This window comes from Oryctolagus cuniculus, chromosome 8 (genome assembly GCF_051225735.1).
Source record: "Oryctolagus cuniculus isolate XC-2025 breed Fujian yellow rabbit chromosome 8, ASM5122573v1, whole genome shotgun sequence".
NCBI lineage: Eukaryota > Metazoa > Chordata > Mammalia > Lagomorpha > Leporidae > Oryctolagus > Oryctolagus cuniculus.
Genome location: NC_142874.1, coordinates 110,900,430 through 110,918,828, shown reverse-complemented (window position 1 = coordinate 110,918,828; position 18,399 = coordinate 110,900,430). Strand labels below are relative to the sequence as shown.

At 38.8% G+C, this 18,399-nt stretch overlaps 1 protein-coding gene across 6 annotated transcripts in view; it reads left to right on the top strand.

The window, feature by feature from the left end:
* The window catches only part of MAPK10 (mitogen-activated protein kinase 10), a 323,847-nt gene that overhangs the window by 239,162 nt on the left and 66,286 nt on the right, over positions 1-18,399 (top strand). For 4 of the 6 annotated variants that reach the window (XM_017347438.4, XM_051819606.3, XM_051819604.3 and 1 more), the window contains 5 exons: positions 2,298-2,427; positions 6,268-6,326; positions 7,843-7,981; positions 8,692-8,857; positions 11,276-11,347. In XM_017347438.4, coding sequence (XP_017202927.3) covers positions 2,298-2,427; positions 6,268-6,326; positions 7,843-7,981; positions 8,692-8,857; positions 11,276-11,347 — 566 coding nt within the window. The remainder of the gene's footprint in view (positions 1-2,297; positions 2,428-6,267; positions 6,327-7,842; positions 7,982-8,691; positions 8,858-11,275; positions 11,348-18,399) is intronic. The other 2 variants (XM_051819603.3, XM_051819602.3) reach the window with 1 other exon arrangement.

The window sequence follows — 18,399 nt, the reverse complement described above, 5'->3', positions numbered from 1 at the left end:
TCATCATAGACAAACCAGATGCTGGTTTATTAAATTATGGGAAATGGAAGCGTCAAGCTGGCCAAATATGGGCAGTGTTGTTGCATGAAGCATTCTCAGGGAGCACCTGCTGAACAGAATTGCGATTGCACAGGAGGGACGCAGCCCGTGGCCACCAGGATCCTCTTCAGCTGCAGCCTCTGACAGTAGCAAGAAGGAGGCATCCGCGGGCCTGACTGGCTGGATCCCTGGGCCTCCCTGGGAGGGCACTTTCTCATTTGGCCTGGCAGTGCCAGAATTTGTCTCTCTGATTCCTTTGTCTGCCTTCATGAGTGCTAACTGTTCTTCCCTTAGATATTTTAATGACCTCAGTGGGTTTTGGCTGAAGAGTCAGCCTTTTTCTTTCAGGTGACTCATCAGTTTTCTGCTGCTACAATTACTTAGCATCAGAAAGGAAGTTTAATTTTTGTATTTCCAAATTTACTATGTCCTTGTGCATTATGTAAGATACAAATTCAATTTGCTCTTTCCTTTCAGCGGTGCTGGGACTGGGAGGTTAAAAAGAACAAACACATAAACTATCAGTGCTGACACATGTGTTGTAGCAGAGGTACAAGTTTTTAAAAAGGTGACATAAAGATGACTTTAAGACACAATGGCTCGCTGTGGGTCAATAGTGTGTGATGTCGCTATCAAAGAAGCCAGGGCAGACCACCTGTTTCAACTAAGAGCAGGACTGTTGAATGAAGGAGTGAATGGACATGATAGCCACACCATAATCTTCGGTGGCAGTCCATTCTAGGGGCAGCAATGCTGATTTCGGTAAGGCTCCACGTTTTCAGAGAATATTGACAAACTGGAGAATATGCAGAGGAAGCTGACCAGATGGTGTTGAGACTTGAAGCCACATTCTGACAAATAGGACACCTGTAGGACACAGGTGATGTTTACCTTAAGGAAGAAAAGTCTTAGAGGAAAAAATAATAAAAAGTGAGAGTTACCAAGTGCTTACTCAAGGCCAGGCATTGTGATGAGGACTTTGGTGGATTCCAGACTTTATGATTGTAGCACAATGGGAAGGGGACATTTTGAGTTTCCCTGGAAGGCAAGGATGATAGCAGTCAGTGGAAACCACAAAGATAGCTCTGCCTATCAGAATGACGGCATTTCTACCCTCAAAGCTGGCCAGCAGCAGGACGAGCTGACTCGATATTACTAGGCTCCACGTGTTTAGAGGTACTGCAAACACAGACTGAGAACATTTTTGGTGAAGATACTTAAGAGAGGAATTAGTATTAAATGAAGACATGGATCAAATCAACTCTAAGACTTTGTCTAAGCTTATTGTGTGAGTGTATCAACCTCTTACAGTACATAACACGCCCACACCCTCTTTTTTGGGGGGGGATTTCAGTTCGGTGGTCTGAGCCCTAAGTGGTCAATGTCACTTCCAATTTAGTAGATGAGTTGTACGGGATCTTGGTTTTTGTGTTTCTGCCTGGGAACTAAGACAATATCAGAAGAATTCAAAGTTGCAGGGATAGGAAACAAATATTTTGTGAGTAAATCATTAGGTACTATAGCAGGAAGATTCTCTTTCACTTTCTCTTTAGATTTCTAGACTCACATATTCTGAGTATGAAAGAAACAGTATCATATATTTAGATGGACTTTTCAAAGTGTGATAAGTTATTTTTTTCAGACAGTTTGAAAGTTTCATATGTTAGTAGCATTTATTTCTATATTTGTATTTAAATGTACCCATCTATGTTTCTAAAATCTCCTTGTATCACATTCCTTATTTTGAGTGCATGTTGATCATCAACTAAGCTATGCTTCCATAATAGCTAATGTCACACCTTAATAACCGGCTCAAAGCTACTGGGAAAGAATGATGTCCATTAAAAAAGCCAAAGAATAATGGAGTCTTATAGTTAGAGAGAAAACTTAAATATCATATATTAATAGATGAAAAATTCCAGTCCAGAGACTGACTTGGTTGTCCCATGGTTTGCGGAAAATGTGTAAAACTTACTTTCTTCTTTATCCCTTCATTCTCTGAAGCAATTTTATGCCGTGTTCTTGGCAAGGTACACCCCCCAACACCACCACCACTTTTCCTCTTTCTTTCTCAAGTTAAGAAGAATTTTTTTTTGTATCAGTCACTTCTTGACTTACAACCTGATTGGCAAATGGCTCGAAGAGATGATATCTGAGCAGGATTCAAGATTGTATTTTCTTGACCCCTGCACAAAGGTAGGCAGGAGCTAAAAAGTATCCCTTGTTCTTAATCCTGGATTGCTCTTGAATCTCTGCAGTGCTGCCTATGATGCTGTCCTTGACAGAAATGTGGCCATTAAGAAGCTCAGCAGACCCTTTCAGAACCAAACGCATGCCAAGAGAGCTTACCGGGAGCTGGTCCTCATGAAGTGTGTGAACCATAAAAACGTGAGTTTCCAGGTTATTTTTAAAGCTCGGGCAGTGGGAGCTTGTGAGGTTGGGGGAAGAAAACAAGGGTGCCAACTTGAGTGGGAAGGACTTTCTTCCCTTAACAATTTCTACCTCTTTAGATTGTTTATCCTGTCCATATGTTGCATTTCATTTCGCTGTCCTCATGGTAGCTTTTGCTTAAAAATTATCTAAAAACCATATGGCATGGAGGAGATGAATTTGATAGCTATTTCCCTCTTAGAAAATTAACCTTATTTGGTTTTCTTGCTCCAGATTAATAATAGAGCTTCATGCTTTGCAAATAAGCAAAACCCCCAAACAAACAAACAAGCACATACAATTTTAAAAATCCAGTGGAACAATATACTGCATTTCCCTATAATTTAAATTTCCCAACAGGTGAAGAATTTTATTTATGATGTTATTGCTTTTGTGTTCCAGGTGTAATCTAGCAGTGGCCTCCAACTGTTCAGTGTGCACACTGCCTGGGTATCTTGTTTCTTTGTACGGTTGGGTAAACACACAGTGTGTATTTGTAAAGGGCTGAAGAACAGGGTCACTTGGAGCATTTTCTAGTTGGGATTCAGCAGGGGAGCCTGTTAAAGGCTTTCTTGATGTCAGGGCATAGGCTTCTTCAAACATAGGCAAAAGCCTCTAGAAGTCTTTATATGTTCCAGTTCTTCTCAGTAAGGAGAAATGGGAGACAACTTGTTATGTTAATAGTGATTACTACTAATAAGTAAATATAATAAAGGTATTAAACATATCTTATTACATATAGTAAAAATAAATTACAAACAACCTGCAGTAACAGCTAACATAACTCCCTGTAAAGTTCTTACAGATGAAGTCGCAGAACGTATGAAATTATCAGTGCAATTTTATACACAAGGGATCTTGTAATAAGGTTAACAATCTGTGTGTGGCACTGAGAAGGAGCTACTGTATGGATGTTTAGTTGATAAATATTTCATACAAACATGTGGATACAGACCTCTGTTACGTTTTCAATCAAGTGATCTGTTCTGTTTCTATTGAGTTATTTTTAATTCAGCCATTCACCAAGTATTTGTTGAATGAATGAAATTTAACAGGGACAGACCTAGATGCCGACAGAGACAAATCCTACCTGCATTGGAGCCGATGTTCAAATGGTGAGAGAAAGGCCCTCCATGAGATACACAGGTCCATGTGTATGGTCCCTCAGGGGGACAAGTGCTACTAAATAAAAAATAGGGAAGAAGGAAGATTAAAAATTATGGTCACTATGGAGTCACCTTTGACTAGATTGAGCAGGGAAGGCCTCACTGAGAAAGGGAAGTTTTATTTAGTGTGTTCTCTTTAATATGGCAATACAAGGGGCATGAGGTTTCGAAACAGAAATACAGGAATTATAGAAAGGATGGTTGCCCAGGAGACTCATTATACTGAAGGAATTCGTTATGTTACTATGTTCAGTAAAGGCAGGAGCAAGTTTAGCCACATAGCCAAGGCAGATTTTATTTATTTTTTTTAATGGTAGCAAAGATGTTGAAATATACCATGAGCAATGGAAAATAGATAGATACAAGCAATGGAGTAAATGTTTGAAAAGTTTTTCAGATGTATATTTATAATTTCTCTAATCCTTATTCTGTACCCCATAATGCACTGTGGAGAGATGTCCACTATCTTGGCTAGTTTAAAACAGTCATACTCTCTATTCTTGACTGAAATATAGGGGACTTAACATGTATGAGACCAATAAAGTGGTTCCAAATAGCCATGATAATTTGTAAATAGTCTCCATCTTGCTACCTTCCTTTTATGTATGCATGTGTGCAGGCAGGTATGCATATAAGTCTACAAAAATAGATTTCTGAATTTGTGAACAGAGAGGAAAATCAGTTACAATCAACTGTAAATTCTATGTTAGTACTTTTAGCAGTAAGTAAAAGGCAGTCAGAATATAGAACTCTAATGCTGAGGAAAGTAGAGGAAAACAGTGAAATAATCCCATTAAATCTTTAATAGTAGCAAAGAAATTTTGTTTTAAATTAAATACTTAATTCTCGGAGGTGACTGGTATGTATGTAGGGCCAAGGAAAAAATTGATTCACATACGTGCATCCCAAGATACTAGGATAAAGCAACTGTGTCAGATGCTTGCTTGGAAACCATTGACCTAAGTAAGGATAAGTGTCATGAGCTCTTTGTAAAGACACGTGTTTTAAGTGGTTATCAGTAGGACTTAGAAGAGGCTAGATTCTGAGAGGGAAATCAGAGAAGATAAATGTGATAAAACAAGGGCATGTGAAAAGGGAAAACAAGAAGACCTAGTAAGGTATAATCTTCGAAAAGTACCTATTAAAATGATAAATCACAATTTATTTAAAATTGTGGTATTATTTTCTAGATTAATTTAGATCATCTAGGTTATTTTTGCATCAGGTGATGTGAGTTAGCATTTTTCCATCTTTAAAGGGTGTTTATGAATGTGTGTGTCACCTAAACAGTCTGCAATGTTTCTGTTTGGAAAAACACCAAAATTAAATAAATGACTTTGAAACACTGATAAAGTACTTGAGAAACAACCACTGTAAATATTCCACTGAAAGATGTATTAACTAGACATTTTCCAGCCCTTACTACAGCTAAGTATACAGAATAACGAATCTTTTAATTATGGGTTGAAAGACATTTTGAAATGGTTTATCTCCACATATATATTCTATACTGAAAGATTGCTTTAGAAGAGTTGACCTCGGTGTTGTGGGTTTATTGTTTGTTTTTATGCATTTCAACCATTGACACACACATATGTGTATACTAGAAAATACTGGATGGTACTGTTTTTTTTTTTCTTTTATCTTTTCCACAAATCAAAACCACCAGAGGCATAAAACAGTCCATAGAACTGACTGCATTTCTGAGGTTGTTTAAAATAATTTTGTTTTGTGATTACTCTGTATATTTATGGACCACTCACAAAGTTTACTGAGATTCACTGATTCATGCTTTGAAGCTGGTTAAATCTTGATGCTGTCCAGTTTTTGTGAAATAGTTGCATCTACATTATAAATGGAAGATTGTTATTTCTATATATATTTTATATTCAATTTCTACTGGCACATTAGTCCAGACTGTTCAGCTAAAAGAATTTTTTGAGTTCTTTAAGTATGCACTCCGTGTAGAATTGTAAAATATTTTCTTTTATTAGTTAAGCCAGAAACTAAACTTCTTTTCTTCCTCATGTATAAAATAATTAAAATAGGAAGCATAAAGTTTGATCTGGATTTAGAAAACTTTCAAAAATATAGTTTCTACTAAGTGCATCACTGATATCATCCACAATGCACTTTCTCTCACGGCAGCAGCAGTCCAGATGTGAGCGTGAGACAGAAACGAAGACATAAAGTACCAATACAAATGCACCTTGAATTTAAACACCACTCTGCTCACATGGAAGAAAAGCAGGGCCTAGGGAACACTCGAGTGTTTCACTGCTGCTTCTCTGCCCTCCTGCGACTTTTCCTCTTTCTTAATCACTTTACAGCTCTATATTCTACCACGGAGACCCATGCCGAAGTGGCATAACAATTATTTATCTTCTCTGACTCCGAGATCTTTAACTGCATTATTAACCTAAAGGCAGGTTGCAGACCTGAAAGACTTTCCGGGATGCTCTCTTGTGTTCTCTGAGACAGTGAAGACATTTTTTCTAACTTCTTTGTCTCCACCATAGCTCTAGTGAGTGGCTCTCAGCTGGAGGAAAATTTGTTTAAATACTTTGAAAATAATTCATTCTCTCTCATTTTCTTTCTGTCTTCTCTCTGTTTCTTTTACTTTCTTTTCCAGATTATTAGTTTATTAAATGTCTTCACACCCCAGAAAACGCTGGAGGAATTCCAAGATGTGTAAGTAACAAAACTCATGGAAGAAAGGAGTGTGTAGTACTCAAATAAGAGAAAGTGGCAAAAAGGAAAAAAAGTGTGAAGTCCCTTGTAGTGATCACAGGGAGGGAAGATCTGGACCCAATGCAAGCAATAGAGAAGTCTGCTGATGGAGTTCCGTACTGGAAAGCTGCTTCCGTGGCTCTGGCCGTCGGCTCTCTCTGCTTTGTTGTTCCATGTTCTTAGTTCAATCAGGGAAGGTTAATTTACTCTTTTCTTTTTTTAAAAGATTTATTTTTTATTTGAAAGTCAGAATTACATAAAGAGAGGGAGAGAGACAGAGAGACAGAGAGACAGAGAGAGTGAGCGAGCACTCTTCCATCCGCTGGTTCACTCCCCAAAAGGCCACAACAGCCAGGACTGGACTAGGCCGAAGCCAGGAGTCAGGAGCTTCTGGGTCTCCCAGGTTGGGGGTGGGGGCCCAAGCACTTGGGCCATCTTCCACTGCTTTTCCTGGCACATTAGCAGGGAGTTGGAGCTAAAGTGGAGTAGCTAGGACTCGAACCAGCACCCAAATGGGATGCTGGCACTGCAGTTGACAGCTTTACCTGCTATGCCACAGTGTTGGCCCCCCTAATTTCTTTCTTTTTTTAAGATTTATTTATTTGAAAGTCAGAGTTACACAGAGAGAGGAGAGGCAGAGAGAGAGAGGTCTTCCATCCAATGGTTCTCTCCAGATGGCTGCAACAGTTGGAGCTGCTCTGATCCAAAGCCAGGATCCAGGAGTCTTCTCTGGGTCCCCCATGCGGGTGCAGGGTCCCAAGGACTTGGGCCATCTTCTGCTGCTTTCCCAGGCCACAGCAGAGAGCTGGATTGGAAGTGGAGCAGCCAGGACTCAAACTGGCGCCCATATGGGATGCCGGCGCTTCAGGCCAGGGCGTTAACCCACTGTGCCACAGCGCCAGGCCTCCCTAATTTATTTCTTACTAATTAATTCTGAAAGCTATTTAGAATAAGTCAATTCACTTTGAAAGCTATTCATAAAAGGAACATGATAAAATTATTGTTTCTATTTTTGTGTTTGTATGACATTTTTTGCCAAAAGAACTGTACTAAAAATATAACCTCAAGAAGCAGCAGAGAGGGAGTGATTCTCAGCACATTGTCCTTCAACATAGATGCATTGTATTCAGCTGAAGTGCTGTTCTGCATTTTTTTCTTATTTGTAATCACACTACTCAGAAAAAAGTTGAGGGAATACAGGGAACAGTAAGAACAAGATGAAGGTAGAAAATATGTGAGCATGAACCAGGCATCAACAAATGTTCCTTTCATTAACGACTGTAGTAGAGCTACCACAGCTAATCCACACACAGTTCTTGGAACTTTTACACGTTCTTGGTTCAAATCCAGAGCTGGGACGTTCAGGAGACTTACAGATTCAGACTTTATTGACTGAGAGTGGGAGCAGATTGAGACTTCGTTGAAGGACTCCCTAGATCTTGTGATCCAGAGCTAACATCGTCATTTTGCCTTCCAGCTACCTGGTCATGGAACTGATGGACGCCAACTTGTGTCAGGTGATTCAGATGGAATTAGACCATGAGCGAATGTCTTACCTGCTCTATCAGATGTTGTGTGGCATTAAGCACCTCCACTCTGCTGGAATTATCCACAGGGTAAGAACATCTACTCCAGAATTTAGTTAAGACACTTTTGGAGAAGAGAGAGAGCAACTATAGTTTACTTTCTTTATGCAGGAGCAGTTGGTCAAATTGAGATACGTCCTCATTTTTTTTTCCTGATAATAGCATTAGCGCATGGTTCCCGGAGGTGCATTAGGAATGTCTAGCTTTACTGCAGGAGGTTTTGTTTGATGTGATCTTGCAGCTCATTGAGAGGCAACTTCTGAGAGCCCTCATGCTTCCTCGCTCCTTGATGGGCAGAGGTCATATGTGCGCTGAAATAAGACAGTTCATTTCCATAGTTCATCTCTGGCACCATAAAGACAGCTGCCCCAGTGTGCTCCGCTGTCAGGCCCAGAAATGAAATATAAACTGAAAGGCTTATGTTGCTCTGGGGGAGGAACCTTAGAGATGACAATAAATGACACTTTTTTTCCCCCTGAAATATCTTTCCAAGATGAGCCTATATTGTAAAAAAGGATACCACAGCTCTCTTCTGGGTTTGAAAATTTCCTGAGGATATGTTTAAGATTCCAAAACAAATTGTACACTTCTCTGAGCAGGAATCTTGTAGCTCCTAAAGGGCTTTGCAGGCAAAAGCCCCCCATCCAACCTACTAGAGGCCACCACGTTGATTGCATACATGGAGTTCGCATGTTCCCAGGAGGCTGGCTTTTCATTTCCTCCTATGTTCCTCTTTCCAGGATTTAAAACCCAGTAACATTGTAGTCAAATCCGATTGCACGTTGAAAATCCTCGACTTTGGACTGGCCAGGACAGCATGCTCCAGCTTCATGATGACTCCGTATGTGGTGACACGTTATTACAGAGCCCCAGAGGTCATCCTGGGAATGGGCTACAAGGAGAATGGTATGGATGCTCTAGCCTCAAAACTGGTGAAAAATATGGATTCATGCTTTAGATAGCTTGGAGCAAGCTTCTTTTTCCAGTCTATGAATTTAAAAAAAAAAAAAAAAAAAACAGGGCTGCCAGCTTTCATGTTCAGAGTATTTTTTTAAACACCCCTAGGAAGAAACACTCATTTAAAATGTAAAGGATGTTACTGAGAAGTAAGCTTTGCTAGAAGAGCACGAAAATGTTATCACAAGAAAGAATCGCAACTGGAGTCTGAACAGCCAGGTGGATACAGATCAGCATGCACACCTTAGATAGTGAGAAAAATTGTTATTTAGATTGTAGCTCAGCTCATGGTGGGTGTGAAAATCAGAAAAACACTATTTCATTGAGCCATTTGGCTTTTATGTCCTATCTTAGAAGGATGGCTCTAGTCCAAGGGAAAGATGAAAAGATCACAAACCCTTGGAATAAGAATCTAAGCAAACACTAAATAAATTGTAAAACTAGATAGAATAATCCAAATTATTCATGTTGGATGAGAGTTGAATACTTCACACTTTTCTAAGTAGTAAGTAAGATGGCAGTTGCCTAGTAAACCTTAGTGAGTTCCAGAGACTGTAGGAAGGAAAAATATTAAAACTTACCATGTTACTTTCATAAAGAAAGTCTAGTATTCATAAGCTGTTTAAAAGATACAGAAAGCATCTTCAACATATTCCAATTGGATCTTATTGATTAAAATGAAGGATTTATAAAATACCTGACAGAAAGCATTACAATATGCTATTTTGATTAGACTATCTCTTATAAGTAATGCTGTATATTAAAACATATCCAATATACTTATACATTAAAATTGTTTTAAATTACAATTGTATGTATATACTCAATGTACTTTTAATACTTATTTTTATATTCTATTTCATTCTTAGCCGTCTGTTTTACTAAGTGCTATATGGATGATTATTAATATATCTTAATGTATAAGCATACACAGTACTTTTGTGAAAATTCCATGACACTAGAAATTAAAAAAAAAAAACTTTTCTTTGTGAGTCTTCAGGTTAGAAGATGGTCATTCGCACAGAGGAAGGCATAAAGCCAGCTCTTAAGAAGTTCAGGTTCACCTTGGTGGCCAGTGTCAGAGTTCTGGTACCTTTTGATTGGGAAAGGTGAATCTTATCCTCCAAGCACGGAACTCTGTTGCACACATTCTTCACCAGCTACTTTTTTTTTTTTTTAAATCAAAGGGAAATTAATGAAAGAAAGCTCAAGAATTGCAACTATACAACTATACTATACTGGGGGGCAGTGTCTGAGTTAGCCTAGTCTGGCTTTTAAGATATTTGCCAAGCAGAGGGCTGGCAGTCAAACTCCTTTTGGCTCCCTCACTAGGAAAGCTTGCAAGTTGTTGCCTTAGGTTTTTTGCTTCTCTAGGTCCGTGGAGAAGGTGTGCCTTGCACGCTCGTGCTGCCTTCCCACCGACAGGTGGGTTATCATGCAGAAGCCCGCTTGCTCCCACATCAGGCATGCCCTGCTGTCCTCTGCACCCAACCCTGCCTGCCTTCCCCATGAAGCAATCAGCCTAATATTTCTGCCCCAGATTCTCCTTTGTCCTTAATAAAAAGTGGGTTGAAGGGCAAAAAAGGTTAGTAAGCAAAGGTGACCCATGTTGGCTTAGTAAGCATGACGACTGGGACATAAATGTATGTACTTAACAAGTGTTAACACTTCCCATACTTTTTTTTTCCACTTTACATTCAGATGGCTCCTTTATGCATATGCTTACGTACCACATATCTTTTTCCTTGAACTATTTCATGTAGAAACTAAAACTGACACTTTTTTCTAAGGATAATTTCTGAAGGAAATACTGAGTTCCAAATACCAGGAATTCCAGTTCTTCCTCGTGTGAATTGTGGTTTCAACCATTTCCCAGTTTCTTGGATTTCATAGAACACACCTTATTTTGGACCGAATAGGGTTCTTATTGTCCTATTCCATGGAACTGAATAGAATAGAAAATGGAAACAATTATCTCTACAGGTTGATTAGAAGTTATTTTCTCTACATCCAGCAAATGATAGTGGAAACCCCTCAGTAGTTTTTAGCCACTGTCTACCATACAGATACTTTTGGCTTATCTACTGCTTTTCCATGTCACCATTTTGTGGCCCTAAGGAGGTACTCCAAGGCACCCATAAAACAGTTTTGTTTTGTTTTTAATAGTAATTTGAGTTGTTTTCCTAGGCACTGTTTACATACTAGCACAGTACTTGTTTTAGTTGAATTTTGGCCAACTTTTGATGGGAGGCAAAAATTGTACCTTCTAATCAAACTGTTCTTTTTCCTCCTCCTTCCCGAGGTCGATGATCTTAGTTAACCTTGCTTTCCTCCCTTTTCTTCACTTCCCTCTCTTTCCTGTTCTAGTGGATATATGGTCTGTGGGATGCATTATGGGAGAAATGGTTCGCCACAAAATCCTCTTTCCAGGAAGGGACTGTATCCTTGTACCTTTTTGCTGCAGCTTTACCTGTTTTGTTCTCTCTCCCTTTAAACACATAATGATTTTGCCAGGAGAGTAAAGATAGAAGCAAAAAGTTGGGTAAGTTGTATAATTGTAATAAAAAGTGATAATTTCTGTAATCTGACCAGTACTGAAGATTACCTACCACAATGATTTCTTTTAATTAATTTTTCATAGTCTTTATTCTTCTAACTTTCTTGCCTGTAACTCAAAATAGCAATGCTATTTTTTTTTTATAAATAATAGAGGCCCACTGACCCCAAATGATTAAAACAAATTCATCTTTATACCTAGCAAAATAACTGTTTGGAAGTCATTTCTGTCATCTTCCTAAAACTATTTTATGTGTATAAAACTTTAAGTGCAGTAATTTCTCTTATAACTGGCATTCTAAGCCTCTGCCTATGGCTTCACCAACTGCAATGACTCTTGACAGCATATCCAGTCTTAAATAGGTCAATAGAGCATATCCATCTCAAAACATGAACTTCTACATTTAAAATCATAATTATTAGTCAAGTTGCCAGCGGACAGGTGAGTTTCCTAAATTTACATGGAGATGTGACAGAGAAATAGAAACGTGCTTTGCCAACTAAACTTAGAATTTTACGAAGCAGTATTGATTTGAATTCTACTACTGAGTCCTTCAATAGAGTCCATGAGAAATGTTAGAGCTATGTGTAAATTAGAATTATTAAATGAGGTGGTATATTTCTTAAATGACCAAAATTTCATTCTCTATAAAGGGTACATATAGGTATTTGTAATATAGAGATAATAGTTCCCATATAAAGGGACTATACTTTTAAATTTTTAAAAAGATTTATTTATTTGAAAGATAGAGTTACACAGAGATAGAGGGAGACACACTCCCTAGATGGCCAAAATGGCCAGAACTGGGCCAGGCTGAACCTAGGAGCCGGGAACTCCATCTGGGTCTTCCATTTGGGTGCAGGGGCCCAAGGATTTGGGCCTTGTTTTTGTTGTTGTTGTTAAAGATGTACTTATTTATTTGAAAGGTAGAGTTACAGAGAGAGAAGGAGAGGGAAAGAAAGAGAGAGAATGAGAGAGAAAAAGATCTTCCATTCTCTGGTTTACTCCTCAATGGCCTCAACTGCCAGAGCTGAGTCAGACCTGAGTCAGGCCGAAACCAGGAGCTAAGAGTTTCATCCATGTCTCCCACGTGGGTGCAGGGGCCCAAGTACTTGGGCCATTCTCAGCTGCTTTCCCACGTGCATTAACAAGGAGCAGGACTGAAAATGAAGCAGCTGGGACGTGAACCAGTGCCACATGGGATGCTGGCACTGCAGGCAGCAGCTCTACACAATGCCAGCCCCTTTAGACTATATTTTTATAAATACAGAAATAGCTTTCTACCGAGAACTAGTACAAATCTAGTATACTTGATAGCTTTATCAATGACAATGCAGGGTAAGTTCAGTATATTGATTACATATGAACTTTTTGGAAATCAACACAAAAGAAATGGCCTACCACTCTATTTTTTTATTTGATCAGTAAATAAGCTGTACTGAAGAACTCTTTATTGTATAAGAAAGGTTATGTTTTTTGTTTAAGTAGCAAAAAGGCTAATAGTACTAAAACAGAAAAATTCAACCAGACTCAATAAGAAGTTGATACCATAATGGGTGTGCATTTAGGTAGGCATTTATTCATCCTCCTGGATGTTATGAGATATTTTCTAAATTCCACTAGTAATGTAACAGCAATGGCATCTTCTAGCACTGTACTAACTGCTTATAGAGTACTTGAAATTGTAGCTAGTCCGAATGGAGATGTGCTGCATATGTAAAAAATATATGAAATTTCAAAAAAATTTTTTTAGATTTTTATTTATTTGACAGGTAGAGTTATAGTGAGAGAGAGAAAGAGAGAAAGGTCTTCCTTCCATTGGTTCACTCCCCAGATGGCTGCAAAGGCTGGAGCTATGCCAATCCAAAGCCAGGAGCCAGGTGCTTTCTCCTGGTCTCCCATGCAGGTGCAGGGCCCAAGGACTTGGGCCATCCTCCACTGCCCTCCTGGGTCACAGTAGAGAGCTGGATTGGAAGAGGAGCAATCGGGACTAGAACCGGCGCCCATATGGGATGCTGGCGCTGCGGGTGGAAGATTAACCTAGTGTGCCATGGCACCAGACCCCCAGATTTTGAAGATAAAAAAGTAAAATATAAACATTAATAATTTCGGCCGGCACCGTGGCTCACTTGGCTAATCATTCACCTGCAGCGCTGGCAGCCCTTTCTCTCACTAACTCTGCATGAAAAAAAAATAGTATTAAACAGGTGTTAATTTTAACAATCCATGGTATTTAGCCAGTATTTGCAATATACTATCTAGCACATAGTCAACATGAAATTATTAATTATTTTTTGCCAGGCAGAGTTAGACAGTGAGAGAGAAAGACAGAGAGAGAGTTATAGACAGTGAGAGAGAGAAAGAGAGAAAGGTCTTCCTTCCATTGGTTCACCCCTCAAATGGCCACTACGGCCAGCGCGCTGTGCCGATCCAAAGCCAGGAGCCAGGTGCTTCCTCCTGGTCTCCCATGCGGGTGCAGGACCCAAGCACTTGGGCCATCCTCCACTGCCTTCCTGGGCCACAGCAGAGAGCTGGCCTGGAAGAGGAGCACCGGGACAGAACTGGCTCCCCAAAAGGGACCTGAACCCCGGGGTACCAGCACCGCAGGCGAAGGATTAGCCTAGTGAGCCGTGGCGCCGTCTGTGTTTCATATTATTTTTAATGTGGGGTAGCAGTAAACTTAGAACTACATATGTAGTTTGCATTTTTTTATTTTTATTTTATATTTATTTTTTTGACAGGCAGAGTGGACAGAGAGAGAGAGACAGAGAGAAAGGTCTTCCTTTTCCGTTGGTTCACCCCCCCAAGTGGCTGCTACAGCCGGCGTGTTGCAGCTGGTGCGTTGCGCCGATCCGAAACCAGGAGCCAGGTGCTTCTCCTGGTCTCCCATGCGGGTGCAGGGCCCAAGGGCCTGGGCCATCCTCCACTGCACTCCCGGGCCACAGCAAATAGCTGGACTGGAAGAGAAGTGACCGGGACTAGTACCCGGCGCCCCAACTGGGACTAGAACCTGGGGTGCCAGCTCCGCAGGTGGAGGATTAGCCTAGTGAGCCACAGTGCCAGCCTAGTTTGCATTTTTTACTGCTGGTTTTTCCATTGGACAGTGCTGGTCTAGAACATGAGATGACCGGATGGCAGGCTTTTAAATATAATCTATTGTAAAATCTGAAATCACCAATTTCTAAAAAAAGATTTATTTATTTATTGAAGGTCAGAGTAATAGAAAGAGAGAGAGAGAGAAAGAATCTTCCATCTGTTGGTTCACTCCCCAAATGGTCACAATAGCCATGGCAGGGCCAGGCTGAAGCCAGGAGCCAGGAGCCAGGAGCCAGGAGCCAGGAGCTTTTTCCTAGTCTCCCATGTAGGTGCAGAGGCCCAAGCACTTGGGCCATCTTCTGCTGCTCTTCCAGTTCATATTAGCAGAGAGCTGGATCATAAGTGGAGTAGCCAGGACTTGAACCAGCACACATATGGGATGCCAGCATCGTGGGTGACAGCTTTACCCACTACACCACGATGCTGGCCCCTGAAATCATCAATTACTCCATGTTCCTTTGTTACTTATAGTGTGGTGTATCATTTACACCATCAAATGCCTTATGACTATCCAAGAAAATGTGTTTTACTTTGATTTATTTGTAATATAAAGATTATGCACCTAATGTAGTTAATTTGAACAATACAATAATCCACATTCATACTTACATAAATTGATCTCATTCAAAAGTAAGAATTATTTTCTTTGTGATTTTGCTTTTGGGGTATAATACATTTTAGATAGTCAGGGAATATCTCAATGGAAATTCAGAATCAAGTTGTACAGCCGTATCTGTACGCTGCACTGGTTAGTGGAAGACGAAGAGCCACAGGCTTGCTCATTTCCATGTGACACTGTTGTTCCAGGTCATTTGATTCTCACATGGCCAGATTCTTTTCTGAGGTTTAATTTAGTTGTCCAGGAATTTATCAGTGGTGTTTTGCTCCTATTTTGTCGGTAGTAAATTTAAAACTCAATGACAGGAGGAAAAATCAAAACATTTTTAATCCAAAATAACTTGTCTGGAAACAAAGAAAAGAGCACCGTATTGATAATTTTGCATTTTTCCAACAGTTGTTCTCTAGAAGGTCCCTTTTTTCCTTTTATTTTAGAGAAATGTTTGAAACAAATTAAATTGTGCAAAAATCAATACATAAAATTTATATGCTTGATAAGTATGATCCTAGAACATTAATCGTCTCTAATGCAAAACCCATAGTTCACAAGAGTTTGTCTTCCGTATTCCTTTCTCCTGAGCAGCAGTTATGCAGAATATCACTTCGATAGCCTCATTCCACATGGGATAATAAACCTACATTTAAAGCTGGAAGTAAAAGGGAGAGATTTCATAAAGACATTTATGAAGAAAAATATTTTTGCAATAAAGAGTACTATTTCTTTGAAAATACTTACATGTGGATTTTTATCTGTCATTAAAATTGTAACTTAATTACATTTAATAATTAAATCTGTATTCTAATATATAGTTACTACTCAATGTTTTAGGGCATGGTGACATTTCAAAAATGCACTAAACTCTTGAAATATCTATTGAAGAATGGGCTCTGTGTGTTGTGGGTTTTGAGTGAAATTGTTTAATTATTCTTTAAATGAAAGTATTATTTTATTAGTAGGACTTCTGACCAAAAATAGAGAGAAAAGACAATTTAACTCCTTTAAACCATAATAATCAGACACAAAGATGGGATTACTTACGTGGAAAAGAATTATAGCAATGTTGAAATGATTCTAGCGTTTAGTAGAAGAAATAACAAAGGTTTGTTTCTGTTAATTGACACCTAGACTACTTCCAAAATTCTCCAGAGACTTAAAAAAATAACCATATTCCCTTAACTTTCAGTTAGAATTATTCGGTATAATTTACGATATATTACTCTGATGCTAAAAAATGGTAATACATTATCATTCTAATCAACACTATTCGTCTTTCTTCACAGAACATTTTAATTTGAACCCCATACAAAAATAGTAAAACATTTCGACAAATCAGGGAGTCTTATGAGATTGTTGTCAATGACTTAAGTTTTAGCTGCTTTCCTACATTAAAGCTATCTTTACCTTCAGAGCAACATTGTGGGAGTTTTTGAGGACTGATATAACACAGATGATACCGCCATGGAGAATGTTTGCAAAATAAACACAATTAAAAATAAAGAATGCATATTTGTTTTACAATCCATTAATTTGCTAATTATTTTAATATCCAAGGGAACATTTCTAAAATCCTTATCTTCACTCTGTGAAGGGTTTCTTCATTATACATACACAATCCTATACTCAATTTTCACTAAAGTGTATGACTTAAACATTTTTCATAGCATAAAAGTTGACATAAAATGGTACACAGTATTACTAAGATTCTTAGATCCATGGTGAACTTCATATTAGAGAGGAGTGAATATACTTGGCAAATTATTTTGTATAAAACAGATAGGAGGTAGCAATGACTTTACCTTTCACTAAGATTTTGTTCCTTTCGATTATTTATGGTTAAGCAACTTTACAATGCTTTCTTAAAAGTTTCTCTAGGGACTATGCAATCACATACGCCTTCCACTTTCCCCTAAACCCAGTTGGCACATGCCATCTTCCAGAGTAGCAAAAGTCATTTAATACCAGTGTACTTTAAACTTATTTATTTCTGTATGTATGCATGTATGTATTTGAAGAGATGGCGAGAGCAGGACAACCTGTGAGAGGCAGAGAGTAAGCTTCCCTCGACTGATGCACTTCCCAAATGCCCACAACAGTTGGGGCCCTGGGGGGAGTGGCAGGAACCCAACCACTGGAACAGTCACTGCATCAGCAGGACCTGGAGTCAGGAACCAGGGCTGGGAATTAACTGAGGCACTCAGATGAGGCACATAGGTATCTCCACTGGCAGCGTAAGTGCTGGGCCGAAAACCACCTGCAATGGTGTTTCCATAAGCTCTTTCTTAGAGCCTGCTTCTTTTAGAGAAATTCTTTCTACTTTATTTTTCCACCCTACTTCAAGTGGCAGCCCTTCTTTGAGCATGCCCTGTGAGATTCCGTTATCTAGAGCTAGCGGTCTGAGTTCTCTGGGTCTAGATGCTGATATAGTAGTCCGTCGTTTGGAAATGCTAGACCTCAGGTACATGATCTCCAGTTCAATCTGAGGGTTGGATTGTTGAGGGACTCTCTGCCTTTCCCTCTGCAGACACAAGAAATTCAATTAGAATGAAAAAGATACACATGTAAGCTTGCTGAGGACACAAAACATTAGAATAGGTAAATGGTTTGCCAAAGATAAGTTTCATAAAATGAATATCTTCAAATTAATTGAATGCCATATTTTAAAACTTTGAATATGAAAATTAGGAATGGCAAGTAAAAATTATAGGCTGTGGGTTGTCCTAACAGTCTGGTGTGGAGATATTTCTTAATTGTTTCTTACCTCTTGGAAATACCAGTGCTTACCTCCTAATAAACTTTTTTTCATCATTTTTTAACTTTTATTTAATGAATATAAATTTCCAAAGTACAACTATTCATTTTTTCCAAAAACCAGCTCTTTGTTTGGCTGATTTTTTGTAATTTTTTTTTATTCAATCCTGTTGATTTCTTCTCTGATTTTAATTATTTTTCTTCTCCTACTAGATTTGGGTCTACTCCTAATAAACTTTTAAATCTAAGGCCTAAATCTGTTCTTTAGGATTGTGTCAAATTATATGAAATATTTTTTAAATCAAGTGGAATGTAAAAATTCAGTAGTCATTCAATCACATCCAGAAGAAAATTCAGATAAACATGAACATATGTTTAAAAATAAAAGAATTCATTTAATTTGCTTAAAAGGAAATGTTTTCCCCATTAGTTTGCTTATTACTCTTCTCTTAAAACTACTGTGTGAAAATA